Source organism: Mizuhopecten yessoensis, unplaced genomic scaffold (genome assembly GCF_002113885.1).
Source record: "Mizuhopecten yessoensis strain PY_sf001 unplaced genomic scaffold, ASM211388v2 scaffold716331, whole genome shotgun sequence".
Lineage (NCBI taxonomy): Eukaryota > Metazoa > Mollusca > Bivalvia > Pectinida > Pectinidae > Mizuhopecten > Mizuhopecten yessoensis.
The window spans coordinates 802,670-820,362 of NW_018480063.1; the positions used below are offsets into that span (position 1 = coordinate 802,670).

At 36.5% G+C, this 17,693-nt stretch overlaps 1 protein-coding gene across 6 annotated transcripts in view; it reads right to left on the bottom strand.

The window, feature by feature from the left end:
• Nucleotides 1-2,039: 2,039 nt before the first annotated feature.
• The window catches only part of LOC110443188 (putative sodium-coupled neutral amino acid transporter 10), a 31,144-nt gene continuing 15,490 nt past the window's right edge, over nt 2,040-17,693 (bottom strand). For 2 of the 6 annotated variants that reach the window (XM_021487243.1, XM_021487239.1), the window contains 5 exons: nt 16,813-16,931; nt 16,232-16,478; nt 15,747-15,802; nt 13,116-13,547; nt 2,040-7,823 (listed from right to left, as the gene is read on the bottom strand). In XM_021487243.1, coding sequence (XP_021342918.1) covers nt 6,687-7,823; nt 13,116-13,547; nt 15,747-15,802; nt 16,232-16,478; nt 16,813-16,931 — 1,991 coding nt within the window. In that variant the 3' untranslated portion in view covers nt 2,040-6,686. The remainder of the gene's footprint in view (nt 7,824-13,115; nt 13,548-15,746; nt 15,803-16,231; nt 16,479-16,812; nt 16,932-17,693) is intronic. The other 4 variants (XM_021487245.1, XM_021487244.1, XM_021487241.1 and 1 more) reach the window with 4 other exon arrangements.

Below are 17,693 nucleotides of genomic sequence, written 5' to 3' on the forward strand. Positions count from 1 at the left end.
TTTTTATTAATGGTTAAGCATTACCAGTAATAATGACCATAGCAGTTAATAGGACGTTAAACACAAACAAACCAAACATTACCAGCAGAAAAAAAAAATCCAGAAATATTTTACTTACAAAGAAAGACCAGTTATTGTATGATTTGTATATGTCACAAAAATTGAAGGAGTTCAGATAGCTAACGTGAACACATGAAATTGACTTTTGTCAAGTGCAGTATTAGCAATGACGACATTAATACGTAGTGATACATGTATTAATTCACAGGTATGTTACTTGTGCCAAGCTTGGTTTTGGTTAAATTGTCAAAGTAGGATGATTTTGTCAAAGTCGGGTCTAACTTTAGTAAGGGTACATATTACAGTGGTAGTCGTATTTTAGTGCTTTAGATATTGCACTAAATTATGAGTGCACCAATTGATGTTGCAGTACATGTAGTCTTTTCTTTGGCATTTTATGTGGATGCACTAATTCATCAATGCACTTATCAGTTTAAATTTAATGCACTATCATAAGCTAAGATTAGTACATTTACAGTAATTTGCAGAGATTTTTGTTTGTAATAATATCCCTTGCAATGAAGTTGGGGGGTGGGTGGGGGAGTATACTGGAATCACTCTGTTGATCTGTAGACAAAAGATTGTACCTCCTACTCCTCCTAGGTTTATGCATGGATTTTGATAAAATTGTACACACATTTTATACCTCAAATGAACTTGTGTCACTGAATTGGCTAATTATTGCAGATTGAATGCTAGGTATTTGTATACACATATCTTGGAGTAAATGTAGCATTGATGCAAGCTACATTGTGACAAAATTCCAAAGGTCATCGAGTCGAAACTGTAGTTTGTCTTTTCCATCGGTCTGTCAGTATGACATTTGAGGATAGACTTTTTCCTGACCCTTGATATTTCTATATATTTTCCCCCTTGTTTATTTAGTCCCTACAGGGGCAACAAGCAGCCAGCGGGGGTATTAATTAGCCCATAGGCGACAGTTCGAGTTTCTGCAGTTATCAAGTCATGTCGGCCCCCAATCCCCCTATTAGGTACTGATCAAAATAATCTAAGGATCATTTATACCCCTTCTTGAGTACAGGTTCTGGTAAAAATCCACTATTTGGTTTTGGAGGATATGCCATTTAGGGGTTTATAATTAACTGGGACTTTGTGAAAACTTATGGCCCCTTCCCACAGCCTCTTTTAGAGTATATAGATTCTGATCACAAATCCAGAATGACAATTACCATGAAGTTCCATCACAATTGGACACAGTTTCTGAGAAGTCAAAAATATGATTGAAAAGGGATAATGACTATAGAGATTTGTTTTTGTGAACAAAAACGTATGTGCGGTGTAAAAATTATGGTTTGGACAACATATTCCTGAAAACTTGGCATTTATTGACCTCGAAGTCAATGTCGCCGTGAACTAATGCCAGTGATCTGTACATTGTCTGTGATGCAGATATACTTTAAGTTTTATCAGGATATGTTTAACTTAGAACTTATTAGACATTATTATTAGGGGAACTTCCTACTGCTAAATTATAAAATGCATATATGAGCAAGTTCTAATAGTAAAGGGGACCATTACACAAGTCCTCAAATCTGACCCCATAGTCATAAATGATGATTGGATAGATTTACAATACCATCATATACTTGCATACTAAGTTTAAGCAAAATTGGACACAGTGAGGGACCATAAGCAAAATAAGACACAGTGGTGAGGGACTGTTGGCGTGATCTTGATGTACATCTTAAAACAATCCAGACTTTTTTTTACCTATGACCTTGGGTTCAAGGTCACAATGACCTAATGCAGTGCAGAGTCTATGGGTGATGCAAATATACGTCAGGTTTCATCAATATATCTTTAAAGGTTTAAAAGCTACAGCCTGGACAAGATCATATTAGAAGAACTAGAACCAGAACCAATATCAATACAATATGTCTCCCTTCATTCGAAGGGGAGACATAATGACCGACAAAAGGAAATCACAGTGGATAACCAAATAAATACAAAGGATGAGGTAGTATAAATAGATTTATTCACTTACAATTATTTTTGTCAACAATTCATAACAACATGACCTCATATGCACATGTAGGATAATAATAATGATTTTAACATGTAATTAGAACAAACATTCAAGGGTGAACACATTCATTATAAGCTTGAACCCATATATTTGTATATTAAATATGACAGCTTCCATTAGGATCCCCAGTCGTACACTCTATTACTTTCATGCACCACTCTTTAAAAGAATCGATGTTAAGGATTAATATTTTCATGTTCTTTTTTATTACGAAGGACACTTTCACAGGGATTGAATATCTGTCTAGTAAAAATACAAATCTGCATCACATTATCATTTAATGGAAGTGGTGTACTGATACTACAGAAATAAAAACTCCGTATTATACGAGTGTGTAATGTTGTACAGGATGAGCAACACCTGTACTTAATGTTATTGTACAGTCAGTTATGTATGATTGAAATACAAGTACTTGTACATTTACATGCTTGCTAGATTTCTTTACTTTAAACTCATCCTCTTACAACTTATTTAAAAAACCTTTTAAATGAGAGAAGTATAATATTTGTTATTTGGTTGGAAAGGAAATACACTGTATTTATCAAGCAGCTTAGTTTTATGTGCAGCAATTGTTGTATCAACTACATTGTTTTAAATGTTTTAAAGTTGTTAGAACAAAGTACATAATTATGTTATATAATGACCTTACAATGATAAATGACAGACATAACAGGGTTTGTGAATAACAACAATAAAAAGATTTATCAATACAATAAAATACAGTATAAAAATCCCAGTCTGACACACGGGTATACATTTTGAGAAACATACAGGTATTGGGACTATACAAAAATACTATTGTAAACAAAATGTTAAGCCTATGTGACAAAAACAAAATGTGTGAACAAGAAAACTACAGGAAACATGCTCCCTGCTTTGGAGGATGCAAATCAGACAACAATTCAATGGATGTGATTTAAATTAACACAGCTACTCCACCTACACACTCACAGCCTATTGCCATACATCCACTTACAGCTGTAGGTTCATTTGTAAATGCTCTCCATATATCTATACTGTCTGGACTACTATGTCCGATCAGAATTGAGGAAATGCCTTTAGCATCATAATTTAGAGATAAGATATTTCAACTTCATCTAGTTGTATCAGAATGAAATATGATGTTCATAATGTTAGTATTAAGCAATTTGATTTGCTTCAAAATTCCATCTTCGATAGCTTGTAAGCTGAACAGGAACATGTGACTTTTGTGTTATATAGGATGAGCATAGTTTCAAATATAGGGGTCCCAAAGTTTACCTGCTCTTAAACAATTAGTTAATACATAAAAACACATCCTTTTCTTTCCTTTTAGTGTAACAAGTGGTTTTACAGCACTGATTTTTTATACTAACAAATTCAAATGAAGCCCCTTGAAAATACTGCCGAAACATCACGTTTACAAAATTTAAGTGATTTAAAATCTACAGTGATACATTTAATTAAAAAGTATAGTGCATGGATTGCATGAACAATTGATCAATATTTTGATGTGACAAAAATGTGATTTCAATGGGCTGATGAAAATAAAATAGGCTTTAAGCACACATTTCTAATTCAATTAATCTCATTACCATACATAACCTACTTGCCTCATAGAAGCAGGCACTACATGTAGACATCATAGACGATTATCATATTTGAACACCAATACAGGATAATAAATAGTGCATATTCAATCACATAACAGACTCTGGACCTGTTTCCAAAAGCTTTCTCTTCAAAGCTCCAGGCTATTGTTAATGGCAAGAAAAACAATCTTCTTTATTTTGCATTATTTTCAGAAATGACAACATTTCTGACCTTATTATACACAGATTAAATGATAACCAAAATTACAGTGGCACAAAGAACTTTCCAATTGAAAAACCATTTTGAAACATGAGGTCTAAGGGGACTATTGCTCACCTGTTACATTATTGGTAAACTTTATTTTGAATTTGGATTTATTCTTCATTTACACAAAATTGAGTTTCCTCCAAGTATGAATGATTCTTACCAAACTCGGTGTTCATATATATATATTAAGCCATAGTATTCATTTGAGCATTTGTAATATGTTCCGTTTCTTTTTCCATATATTTCATTGACGCATTTAATGCAAGTACTATCATGTAATCTTTTTAAGATGTCCGTATTATGTGTACTTTGTTTATGGCGTCATTATTGTTGACGTCTAAAGTATGTGTACTCCATTTATGATGTCACAAATAAATTTAAATCGCCTGAAGTGCCTCAAGATGGGCAAAAGCACTAGCCGATTATACTAGTCTTTGTGTTTTGCTTTATTTATAATAAGCCATATATATTTATACAAAGTTTTAAAAATAAAAATGGACTGATTTCCCCCTACATGGCCCTTCTTCTCCAACTGAGAAGTACACACCCTACAACATTTGAATTTAAGTTGATCAAAACTGAATTGGGTTTAAATACCTTTACTCAAACTGAATTGGGTTTAAATACCTTTACCCAAACTGAATTGTTTAAAAGCTTTCCCATTTCCTGTTTGGCTCTAACTCTAAATTCCAAGAAGGTCCACACCTTTTATTTATATAGGCTCAATACCAAATAAGGTTAAAATCTGCTAACCCTTACTTAAAGAGTAGACTTTTCAAGATTCATCCTTATTTCCCTATATACTGAATTTGACTCCCTTGGGGACAACACATTCTTCTATACAGCATTTAACTCCCTTAGCCCGAGATTTTCCAAATTCCTTCAGCCATTCTAAGCCAGTAGTCTTTTAGAAGAAAGTTTGACAACTAAAAATTTGTCCAGACATTGTGTAAAGGCATTAGCTCTCTAGCATAGTCCTTTGAGCCCAGTGGCTCACTAACATAGTCCTTTGAGCCCAGTGGCTCACTAGCACAGTCCTTTGAGCCCAGTGGCTCACTAGCACAGTCCTTTGAGCCCAGTGGCTCACTAGCACAGTCCTTTGAGCCCAGTGGCTCACTAGCACAGTCCTGTGAGCCCAGTGGCTCACTAGCATAGTCCTTTGAGCCCAGTGACTCACTAGCATAGATCACTAGCATAGTCCTTTGAGCCCAGTGTGCTAAGTCTTTGACATTTAGCATGACTCGTACTCTGTACTAGTATGACTTCTGATTGCAATACCTGATGAGACATCCTTTTAAAAAACATATTATAAGATGGATTTAAAAAATTTGGTGTGTTACCCAGTTAACTTAATTAATACATATTATGTGTTGCTAGAACTGATGATCCACTTATGGGTGCCATTTCTTTTACAATTCGTGTGCATAACTAAAATATTATGTACACAACTGGATTTCATACATTCAACATCACATACATGGTATAACTGGGACAATGCGTTATACCTCCATGATACATGAGGGAAAAGAAAACATGCTTTAACTAGACTGGAATTGGAACCCAGGATACGGGAACTCTTCTACAACAGCTATAAACCACTGAGCTATCTGTTGTCATCAATAAATATAGCTTTTTTCACATTTCCATTTTAGTAGTTACACGATTTAGCTCTTATCAACGAGTTGAGCAAATCCATTATGCATGTGCATTTCAGAAATGTGTAAATGAAAATGTTACCAGTCTTCCCATAGATATTATATATTTTCACATTATGGCGCTATTTTACATTGCACATCAATACATGTATCATTGAAGTATCACAATAAGTAGTCCCAGCTCTTATATGAATGGTGAGAACAAAGTCAGTTTAGTTTTGTGAATTTTAGCATACAACCCACCCCCTATATATGGTATTACCATTATGTGGCAATTCCTAATTTTAAGTTGACATAAGTTCGTGATTGGTCCCAAATTTTTCTCTCAAGGAGGCAAATACCTGAACAGTTTCTGATCAGAACATTTTGAACTCAACTTGCCAGCAGACTTGTTTTAAAGTACGATATTTGTTTTGTTTTACCTCAATCTCATAAAAAAACACCATTTGTTTCTTTAACCCTATATTTTAAGACACTCATTTCTTTAAATATTGTTCAAATATTTAAAACATACATGATGTTTGGAAAATTATTTTTTAATGTGAAGTACAGTTGCTACTACCAAATTGTTATTTTTTCAATGTCATGAACCTCTTATTTTCCTCCACTTCAATCACCTGATTGTACCTTTTTTTTTGGTTTGTAGAGTATAAGTTCCTCATTGGATTATGTTTGAGCATTAAAGTTCAGGAAAATTTACATTACTATTTAAGATATCAGTTCCCAAGTTTTATGTGTCTAGGGTGATAGGGACTAGGCTTTATAAGTCCTCATCCATACCACTACATAATCTGAGGTACCTAATCAGTAGGCATGGTGCTGATATAGCTCCCACTAAATAATCAAGACATTCATGATGAATGTTGAATTTGTGATTTTTTTCTCTTAAAACTCAACAAAGATATCATCTGTAACACAATGTTCCTTATAATCTTATGGATCAGTGATGAAGAAATGTAAGTCTAATTAAAATCAGACCTCTCAAGACCGCATTGTCACCTACGCTGAGAGAGAATCCTTCTCTCTGTGTAGGTAAAGAAGCTGTCTGGAGAGGTCTTGATTTTAATTAGATTGGGAGAAAATTTTTATGACCTTTTATGTAGGACCTCTTTCAGAGATCGACCATGGAACAGAGAAAGGTCATTCATAGAGTCTAAATTATTAAATATATCGTTTATGTCTGAATCTGGCTTTTCATCAATACTCAATTTTTTCCTTCTCATTTCTTCGTTCAGTGGTTTTGGTTTGACCATTTCTTCTTTATCATTGGGTATATCATTATGTGTATCAACAACATCGACAACATCTCTACGATGACGCACCTCTTCTTTATGCTCCTTTCTATGTTTTTTAGAAGATTTCTTTTTCATATGTATATCACCGTCCTTCACCGAGTTCTTTTCATTTTTTGGAACATTTGAATTTTTCATATTGGCATTCTGATCAGGTGCTTTTGCTTGTAGCATGGGTCTATTATCAATCTCTTTTAAAACATCTGCTACATGTTCCCTTGCTTGCTGTTTAATATTACCCACAACTTGACCAGGAGCCTGTTGGAGATTACCCACAATTTGACCAGGAGCCTGTTGGAGATTACCAACAACTTGACCAGGAGCCTGTTGGAGATTACCAACAACTTGACCAGGAGCCTGCTGTTGCATGTTTCCGAGTCTCTGGTCACCTCCTGCTTGTTGTATACCTCCCATTGGCTGGTTGACAACTTGTTGTTGTTGAACTCCTCCAATTGGCTGGCCTTGCTGTTGTTGAACTCCTCCCAATGGTTGGTTGACAACTTGCTGCTGTTGAACCCCTCCCAATGGTTGGTTGACAACTCGCTGTTGTTGAACTCCTCCCAATGGATGGTTGACAACTTGCTGCTGTTGAACGCCTCCAATTGGCTGGCCAGCGACTTGCAGCAGTTGAACACCTCCCATTGGCTGGCCAGCCGCTTTCTGCTGTTGAACACCTCCCATTGGCTGACCAGCAGCTTGCTGCTGTTGACCACCTCCCATTGGCTGGCCAGCGGCTTTCTGCTGTTGAACACCTCCCATTGGCTGGCCAGCGGCTTGCTGCTGTTGAACACCTCCCATTGGCTGGCCAACACCTTGTTGAATGCCTCCAAGTGGTTGACCCACACCTTGCTTTGAGTTTACCTGTTGAGCAGCTGGTGGATTTACCATTGCTGCTTCTCCAATGTTAGCCTGTTGCTTCTCAGCATCAATCTGGAATGATAATGATAAAATAACACCGTTCAAAATGTATTGGTTCTGTTTTTCAATTTAGATTGAAATCTGATTACAAACTGAAAACAATTTGCTACTCTTTTGTACTGACTCGTCAGTTAGTAATGATTAGTGATTCAGAAAAAGAAAGTATCATCGAGTGTTGTTAAGCTTTATGGGCCTTGTAATACCTGCTTTGTAACCAACAATTAGTGTAGCCTGTGACACTATAGTTGCTGTAACAGTACATAAAACAGCTGTTACCTTGTTACGCTAAAGGTTATGACAGAAACCACTTATTGTAACCAAGTGACACTAAGTCTTAACTTTATTTCTCCTACAACACTCATGAAACAAGTTTTTCAACTTATATATAACACTCTTGTTGGCTCAGATGGAAGCACGAAGGGGTCTTAATCCTTTGACCACTGTAGACCACAATGGACTCATCCAGATGAATGAATGGTAGAGTCTATTTAAGTTACCTAGGGGTGAAAGAGTTAATGTGGGAGGAAACCAGAGCACACAAGAAAACCCATAATTGGGCAGGTGACTCACACTCACATCCACTTAGAAGCCAACCATGGCTATCATGGGGAAAGGCAATTTTGCTATCTGCTGTGCCACCTGACTTGAAGTAGTGTCACTAGCTATTGATAAATTTAAACATGATTTCAGTATATGTCACTTTTCCTTATCATGCACCTCTGAGAAGTGAGTGCAATATCAAATGGGTTTTAACTTAGTTGCAACTTCCTCTCTCTGGTTAAATACATGTAGTTGGTAAGCTCCATACAACACAAATTTTATACATAGACCGTTCACTTTGATTTTGGTATGTTGAAAGGTCACAAAAATTCTGATGTGTTCAAAGGTCACAACAGTTCTGATGTGTTCTAATGTCACAACAGTTCTGATGTGTTCAAAGGTCACAACAGTTCTGATGTGTACAAAGGTCACAACAGTTCTGATGTGTTCAAATGTCACAACAGTTCTGATGTGTACAAAGGTCACAACAGTTCTGATGTGTTTCGAAAATCACAACAGTTCTGATGTGTACAAAGGTCACAACAGTTCTGATGTGTTCAAATAAGACAATTTTAAGCCTCCTCAGGGTAGATACTTTCTGTTACCCTCAATGCTACTCTAACGAGGAATAACCAATAAAAACAACTCAGCTCAATATAAATGTTGATTACGAAGAGACTACGAAGAGACAACAAATATAACATAGTATGGGAATGGTCAGAAAAATAAGAAAATGTTATTGGTCCATCCATATTCTGGATCATACTAAAAGTTAAAAAAAAAAAAGAGTTCAAAATGGCTGCCATGGGGACCATACTGGATTTCAAATCAGCTCTAAAATAACTATCTTTGGACACAACCATGTACAGTGAATCACTGGCGTAGAATTTGAGTTTGAATTCAAAATAGATTTTCAAAATGGCTGCCATACAGCAATAATAGATTTTAAATTGGCGTCCAAATAGGGGCTGCGGTGGCCAAGTGGTTAAGGCGTCTGACATTCTGCTACCACTAGCCCTCTACCACTCGGTCGCGGGTTCGAGACCTACGTGGGGCAGTCACAAGGTACTGGACGTAGGTCGTTGGTTTTTCTCCGGGAACTCCGGCTTTCCTCCACCAACAAAACGTGGCACAGTCTTAAATGACCATAGCTTTTAATAGGACGTGAAACACAAACAAACCAAACCAAACCAAAGCATCCAAATAATAATTGGTCAGGACTGGGATTAATGTAGTAATGGCGATGTGCTAAGCAATACCTGTGTCAGACATATTCCATGGATTCAGAAACAGAATACAGACTGTGGTGAGTAACTAATATAATACTCTTACTTCACTAATTTGTATATTGAAGTGTCTCTGATCCCCGTAAATGCATTTCTTGTGTATACCTTGACGTGCGGTCCACTCATGAGTAGCGATAGGGCAGGTGTAGTACAGGTGTATATTGATTGTTTACATCATGCTTATATGTTTGTATTTCGATGTTTATATTGATATAGTTATATCAGAATGTAATGTATAATGCATATTGTTGATAATAGTCTGATACGATATGTACAATAAGTGTAATTGTCCATATAAATGTCATTCTGACCAGTCAGTATTGTCCATGTAAGAAAGTATGGCAGCCTTGAGTCGCCATATTTGAATTGAATATTTAATCATGGTTGATGATATAAATGGACCGACACGTTGTAGAACTGTTAATGTAGATGGATATTGTGTAGAATATATACATATATAATATGTGTCGGGGCTATTTATTGCATTAGGCTAATTTTCAGGTAGGATGTTATTGTATGAACGTTGTATGAAGAGAAGGTGGGAAAATATTTTGTATTAATTTTATTTGTTAAAGCTTTTCATGACGGATTGATTAGATCAGCCACAGGAGGGTTTTCGTGGATGGTACAGAAGGGTCATACAATCATTGTGTCGACCGACAGGAGCGACCAACTCTGAGTGGTGACTAGCGGACTAGTTAATTAACATGTTGTGTCCTGACAACTTGGACAACGCTAGTAAAGTACAGTTACCTGCGGGTAATTTACGGAAACACTTTGTGTGTTTACCTACGTCATAGCAGACGTAGCTTCTCCGGACGTGAACTGTGCTGCGGTACAGTATTGTTGTGGGTGATCTGTGCTGCGGTACAAGTTGTTGTGGGTGATCTGTGCTGCGGTACGGTATTGTTGTGGGTGATCTGTGCTGCAGTACAGTATTGTTGTGGGTGAACTGTGCTGCGGTACGGTACTGTTGTGGGTGCTGTGCTGAGGTACCATATTGTTGTGAGTGAACTGTGCTGGGGTACCATATTGTTGTGGGTGAACTGTGTTGCAGTATGGTATTGTTGTGGGTGATCTGTGCTGCGGTACGGTATTGTTGTGGGTGATCTGTGCTGCGGTACGGTATTGTTGTTGGTGATCTGTTCGTGTAGAACAGATGGTGTGCTGTCAACCAGACGTTGACCTATGGAACATTGTTTTTGGGGCACTTTATTTGAGCAGACTGTGGTCCTGATGAACTGTAATATTCTGATTAGAGGATGCACAGGTTGAGAGTGAGTGTGATAGTGAGTAATAGTGAATTGATATTTAATAAATTGTATATATTTTCATGATCTTACTTTGTGTTGCTCTTTATATCCAAATACTTTAAACCGACGCTTGTCCGACGTTACAAAATGTACCACTTAGTATTATTTCACATGTGCTCATAACATAAATTATATACTGCATTTAATGACACTGTTAATAGTGTTACTTATGAGATAAGATTCTGTATAGATTAATCTTCATTCAAAAACAATTGTGCCTACATATGAAAATTGCTATCACCAACACAAAATATAAATTAACCGGTACATCTTAACATCATTAAAAATAATTTGACACATATTACAATTGGATTACGATTGCTGTCTGGGAGGGTCTGTTAAGGATTTTTGATATTTGTTAGAATTAATTAGGGATGGAAAAGCATAAAACATGTACCCAGGGTTAGGAAAGGTCTGTATATAAAGTCAATATATACCAACACCCAAATCTCTCTCCTGTATCAAACCTCTCACTCCAATGGACTCGGCAACAAGCAGTGCATGACAAGCTGATTCTAAAGCTTACATACCGTACTAGAATCAATATTGAGAAAAAATTGAGTGAAAACAATAAGGGTACCTGTTACAGAAGCCCTCCCAACAAGAAATCAAGAAATAATTTCCATCATAGAATACATTCATCTGACACCAGCATACTTACCATATCTGATGCAAATGAAATATTCAAAATGTGATAACTTATCAAAACAGAACAGTATGGCAAGTAACAAGACAAGAGGCCCAGTGGTCTTAATAACTCACCTGGTATTTTATTTTCAATTTAAAACCTGCAAAGTACCATACAGGTTTATCAAAGGAGTACAAGAAACAAATTAAAGTTGCAAGATGAACTACATGTAAATCTGTTTTGGTGGGTAATGATTTTCCATGTTATGACCCAATGAATAATAAATAAAACAAGAGGCCCAATGGGCCTGCATCGCTCACCTGGTATAAATCTCTCACTTGTAACCTTAAAAGTGATCTAAAATATCAGTATTTATGATTAAAATTCATTCAAAAGGGCCTGTTATTTTTTTTTAAAACATTTCACCACTATGATAGAAAGTCGAACAAAGTCATTATGTTGAACAAATTTTATAGCCTTTCATCTCAGGATGCAACTTGCAAAGTATCAACANGTTTAAATGGGGGGATCCTCCATTTAAATTCCCTTTGTCCATAGATGCTCTAGAACAAGTTTCGTTAAAATCCCTTTTATCGGTACAAAAGGAGAAGGATCTTTCATGTTTTCCTCTATTTCCCCTCCATTTATACAAACTTGAGGCTTCTCGGCCAGCCCCTCTGCCCCCAGGGGGACCATACCCTCCGTTTATGCCAATGATGCTCCAGACCAAATTTGGTCAAAATCCTCAGAGCCGTTAAGGACTAGTACCGTTTTAAAGGGAAAATTTCCCGAACGCTGCACCATGGCATAAGCTCACCTGGCCCAACAGGTGAGCTAAAAAACAACCTTATTCACAAGAAAATTAGTTTCTTCTCCAAGGATCAAAAAGAAAAACAAAAATTTCAATAAGCAGGAGCTCAAAGAGCTATCCCACATTGAGCTTCTAACCTTTGGGAGCTCAAAAAGCTATGCTACTACCCTACATTAAGCTTTTGACCTTTAACAGCTTAAAAAAATAATATATGGTGCTACCTCACATTGAGCTTTTGACTTTCGGGAGCTCAAAAAGATATACCACTTTCCCTCATTGAGCTTTTGACCTTCAGGGTAATAGGATGTATATAATATAAGTACATTGTACATCTTTATAGATATGAAGTTTCATGTATACTTGACCTTGGACACATAGACCATTTCCACAAAAAATATTGAATGATAAAGTCCATACAAGCTTTACCATTATTTGACCTTTGAACCTTGCTGTAAGTAGTGTGCAACATACCATCTTGTTATATATATGTATCTATAAAGTTAGCAGTAAGTCAGTAAAACCATTGAAATTATTTGAAATTTGACCTCTAGCTGTGACCTTCACCTTGTATAGTTTTGAAACAAGATTCCACTGGTTGTACAATGTATATTGTTGATATGAAACCATACAAAACAAGTGTAGGGAATGTTGTAATATAGAGGATTGATATGTACCCTGTGCTGTCCATATACATTATTGATATTGTAATTACAAACAGTGTTTTACCTGTTTGTGTTCCTGTTCATGCTCTTTGAGCTGTGCCAGGATTTCTTTTTGTTCCTCGATCAATTCTCGCTGTACCTCGCGTTGCTTCTCTAGTTCATTGATGATTTCATCCTGTTTCCTATTATTCTTTTCTGCTGCTTGCTCCTTGTCACCCCCGTCCACATTGCTCTCTTTCTTCTGTACAGGAGCCTTTATTTGCCCTGCCTCCTGTCCAGTGTCCTTACTCTGATCCACATCTTTTCCTTGTCCTGCCTCCTCCTCCTTGTTCATGACTGGTGCCTTCTGTAGCTGGTCTTGTCCTTCCATTACCTTTTCTTGTCCAGTTTTCTTTTCGACCGGTGCATCATCAACCTTTTTGGTTTTTAGGTTAGAATCTTCTTTTGGTTTATCTAAAGTCTCTTTAACATCAGGTTTGTCTGGTGGGTTGTCATTCTGTAAAAGAAAAGATCAAAGTATGAAACAGACGAGCATTAAATAGATGAACCAATCTGGCCTGTTTTACAGCTGGGCTGTATCCCAACTCACGAACTACAAAAGTCAAAGAAAAAACCCTACCCCCATATCTGCAAACCAATGTTTGATCTTAACAGAACCAGTCACTGTTTTGTTTAATGCATCATTTTATGTTCCTTAACATGTTAAAGCATAATTAAATATAATGCACAATGTAAATTTTATCTTAAGCTGAGGAAAGACTATATTGACTCCAAATTTTCACAGAATGTTCCAAGTATAAACAAAACCTGAGCCAAAACTACTAGTAGAAACTTTTGCCACGTTTAACAAATTTAAATTGGTTTCCTCTAAACAAGAGGCCCAGAGGGCCTGTAACGCTCACCTGAATATGTTTAAAATAATTGGTATGAAGTAAAGATATAGCACTCCATGGTAGGTGCTGTAAGTACATATGAAATTTCAGAAAGATCCATCCAGTACTTGAGATATAGCGAGAACAAACTTCAAACAGAGCCCCACCCCTATGCCCCTAGGGGGTCATACCCACCAATTATACAATATTGAGGCCCCTTGACCCAAGGATGCTCCAGACTAAATTAAGTTAAGATCCCTTAATCCCGATGGTCAAAGAAGGATTCTAAAGGTTTTACCACTATTTCTCCTATTGGGCCCCACCCTTCTGTCCCCTGGGAGACAACACCCACTGTTTATACAAAATTAAGTCCCCTTGGCCCAAGGATGCTCCAGACTAAATTAGGAAATAATCCCTTAATCCCTATGGTAGAAGAAGGATTTTAAAGGTTTTACCTCTATTTCCCCTATTGGGCCCCGCCTCTCTGCCTCAAGGGGGGGTCAGACACACTAGTTAAAATAAAATTGGTTACCCTTCACCCAAGGGTGCTTCATACCAAATTTGGACAAAATCCTGTAACTCCTACAGAAGTAGAAAGATTTTGGAAGAATTTGCTATGTTTCCCCTATTGGGCCCCTCCCGGGGCCACACTCGCTGTTTATACAAAATTTAGTCCCTTTTGCCCATGGATGCTCCAGACTAAATTAGGATAATATCCCTTAATCCCTATGGTAGAAGAAGGATTATAACGTTTTTTTCTTCTATTTCCCCCATTGGGCCCACACCAAATATGGACAAAATCCTTTCATTCCTACAGAGGAAGAAGGATTTTAAAGAAGAATTTGCTATGTTTCCCCTATTGGGCCCTGCTCCTCAGGCCCCTGGGGTGCCAGACCCACGATTTAAACAAGATTGGTTCCCTTTCCCCCAAGGATGCTTCAGATCAAACATGGAACAGATCTTTTCATTCCTACAGAAAAAGAAGGATTTTAAAGAATTTGCTATATTTCCCCTATTGGGCCCAATCCCATCAACCCCCAGAGGGGCCAGATCCACTGTTTATACAAAGTTGGTTTCCCTTCACCCAAGGATGCTTCAGACCAAATATGGAACAAAACCTTTCATTCCTACATAAGAAGAAGGATTTTAAAGAATTTGCTATATTTCCCCTATTGGGTCCCGCCCCTCAGCCCCCCGATTATACAAAATTTGGTCAAGCTCTGCTCAGTCGTTCATGACTAGTAGCATTTTAAAGAAAAAGTTGATGGACGACGGACGCTGCGGTATGGTATAAGCTCACCTTGGTCCTTCGAACCAGGTGAGCTAAAAATGATGCTTATACTCTTTGTAGGTTTAGAACCAGAAATAGTAACTTACTTGTAGAAGCCGGAATTAGGAGTAATATACCAAGACATGAATGTATTTGTCAATTATGTAATGTAAGAGATATCGGAGATGAATTTCATTATATATTTGAATGTCCGGCATTAGATAATGAAAGGAAAATTATTCTATCCTCTATGTTAATTAGACGTCATAGTGTATTATCGCTTAAGATTATAATGTCAACTAAAAGAAAAGCATTCCTAAAATATTTATGTACTTTTATCAAAAAAAAAAATTCTGTCTGTTCCCCGTCATGAAAGTAACTGCAGTACATCTCCGTTTCTATTATACTGTATCCCTCTATATAACCATGCATGCTAATTACTGTACATGAAATCTGTATATCTCTGTATACCATTGTAATTCAAAGGTGTTGAGATAAATAAAAAAAGTTTGAAAGTTCTACATCACGATGCCAGTATTGTGTAACTACCTACCTCAGACGGTTCTCTAGGATTGGGGGGCTCCACACGCTTATCTTTAGCCTTTTCATCTGTACAAATCAGAAACAACAATTTCATCAACAACAGGAATAGGAATTATATAAAGCATACAATGAAAACAAAATATAACTGCCAATCACTTCACAACTGTTTTTGAGGATTGTAATATTGATGACAATGGTAACAGCTTTATAACCATTCTGTTTTATTATCTGTCTGAAATAAAGTTTGAGCAATATATCAATTTCAACAATTCCTGGTGAATGTTTTGGATCATTTCTTCTTAAAGAAGTCATTGAATCATCAAATATAGGTGACATTTAAGCCTTTACCTAGGAAATATCAGTACAAAGAGAATCTAAGGAACCAATGTTTTCATTTTTGACTTGTTATATTACAACATGTTTTTTTTTTTTAAATGTTTTTTTTATACTTATCAAACTTTGACTTTTATAAATCAAAATGTCATAGATGCCTACCTTTACTCAATAGAGTATCAACTTTGTCACCTGTGGCTATTTTGTCAGGAGGTTTGTCCTTAGGAAGGTGTTTATCTTGAGTGTTAAGGACCGGAGGCTGGAGGGGCTTTTCTTTGTCATGTACCACAGGGAGGTCCTTGTTTACAATCTCATCTTTCACTACTTCAACAGCATGAACTTGTTCTTGGGCGTTCAGTGTGGTCAATGTACACAGTACCATGATCAAACATCCTAAAATTAACACAGCCTGGAGAAGAAAAAACGCAAACAATTTTGTCAACATACACAGTAAATATGACGACTTAAGAAATAACAAGGAAAGAGGTAAAAATATAACTTTTAGGGACAACGGTGACAATGTATATTTCTGCGTAAATGAATAACAATATGCATTTTTGGTAGATATTCACACCTCATGTTTTGCCAGAAAAATCGCTAATTTCCAGAGCCAAGTCCCAAAGGAATCAGCTGACCTTTCATTGTTGGCACATACAGTTTTATTTGCCCAAGGATGAATGTTGAATGTTGAATTTTTAATATGGCCTCTTCCACCTGAATAGAGGAGTTTCTGATTTCCTCACCTGTGCAATCAGCTTTCCCTCAGATGAGCCTGTCATCACCCGTAGGAAGAACACAGCAGGAAATATATAACAGATAAGGGTTCCCATGGTAGCACCATTCATGGCCAATACAAATTCCACTGTAAATAGGAACCAAAGATAAAATATACAGCAGTCAAACAATGCCGGATAAGTTTTCACGCATATCTTATTTCAACAGACACCTGACACAATTCACTTTAGAACACAGGTAATAACAATATTTGAAATTCAAATCAATTTTGTATATAAAAAAACCCACATTAGCAGAATTATTCTCTTACAACATCTAAAAAAGATGTTCTAAGTCTGACATGCATTGTTGCTGAACAGATTTACTAGTGATGTGTGTGATCTAAATATACAGCAGTCAAACAATGCCGGATAAGTTTTCACGCATATCTTATTTCAACAGACACCTGACACAATTCACTTTAGAACACAGGTAATAACAATATTTGAAATTCAAATCAATTTTGTATATAAAAAAACCCACATTAGCAGAATTATTCTCTTACAACATCTAAAAAAGATGTTCTAAGTCTGACATGCATTGTTGCTGAACAGATTTACTAGTGATGTGTGTGNAACACATTAGCAGAATTATTCTCTTACTACATCTAAAAAAGACGTTCTAAGTCTGACATGCATTGTTGCTGAACAGATTGACTAGTGATATGTGTGATCTATCACAGACTTAGATAATCCCATTCCGTGGATCCATCAACAAATTCATGCTTCAATTATTTATACATTTTTTTTAATATTAGTATTAAAAGGTATTTTTTTTAAACTACACCAAAATATCACCATTGATCCCTTAAGATCCTTATTTGGACCAATAAGAGGACTCAAGGCACAAT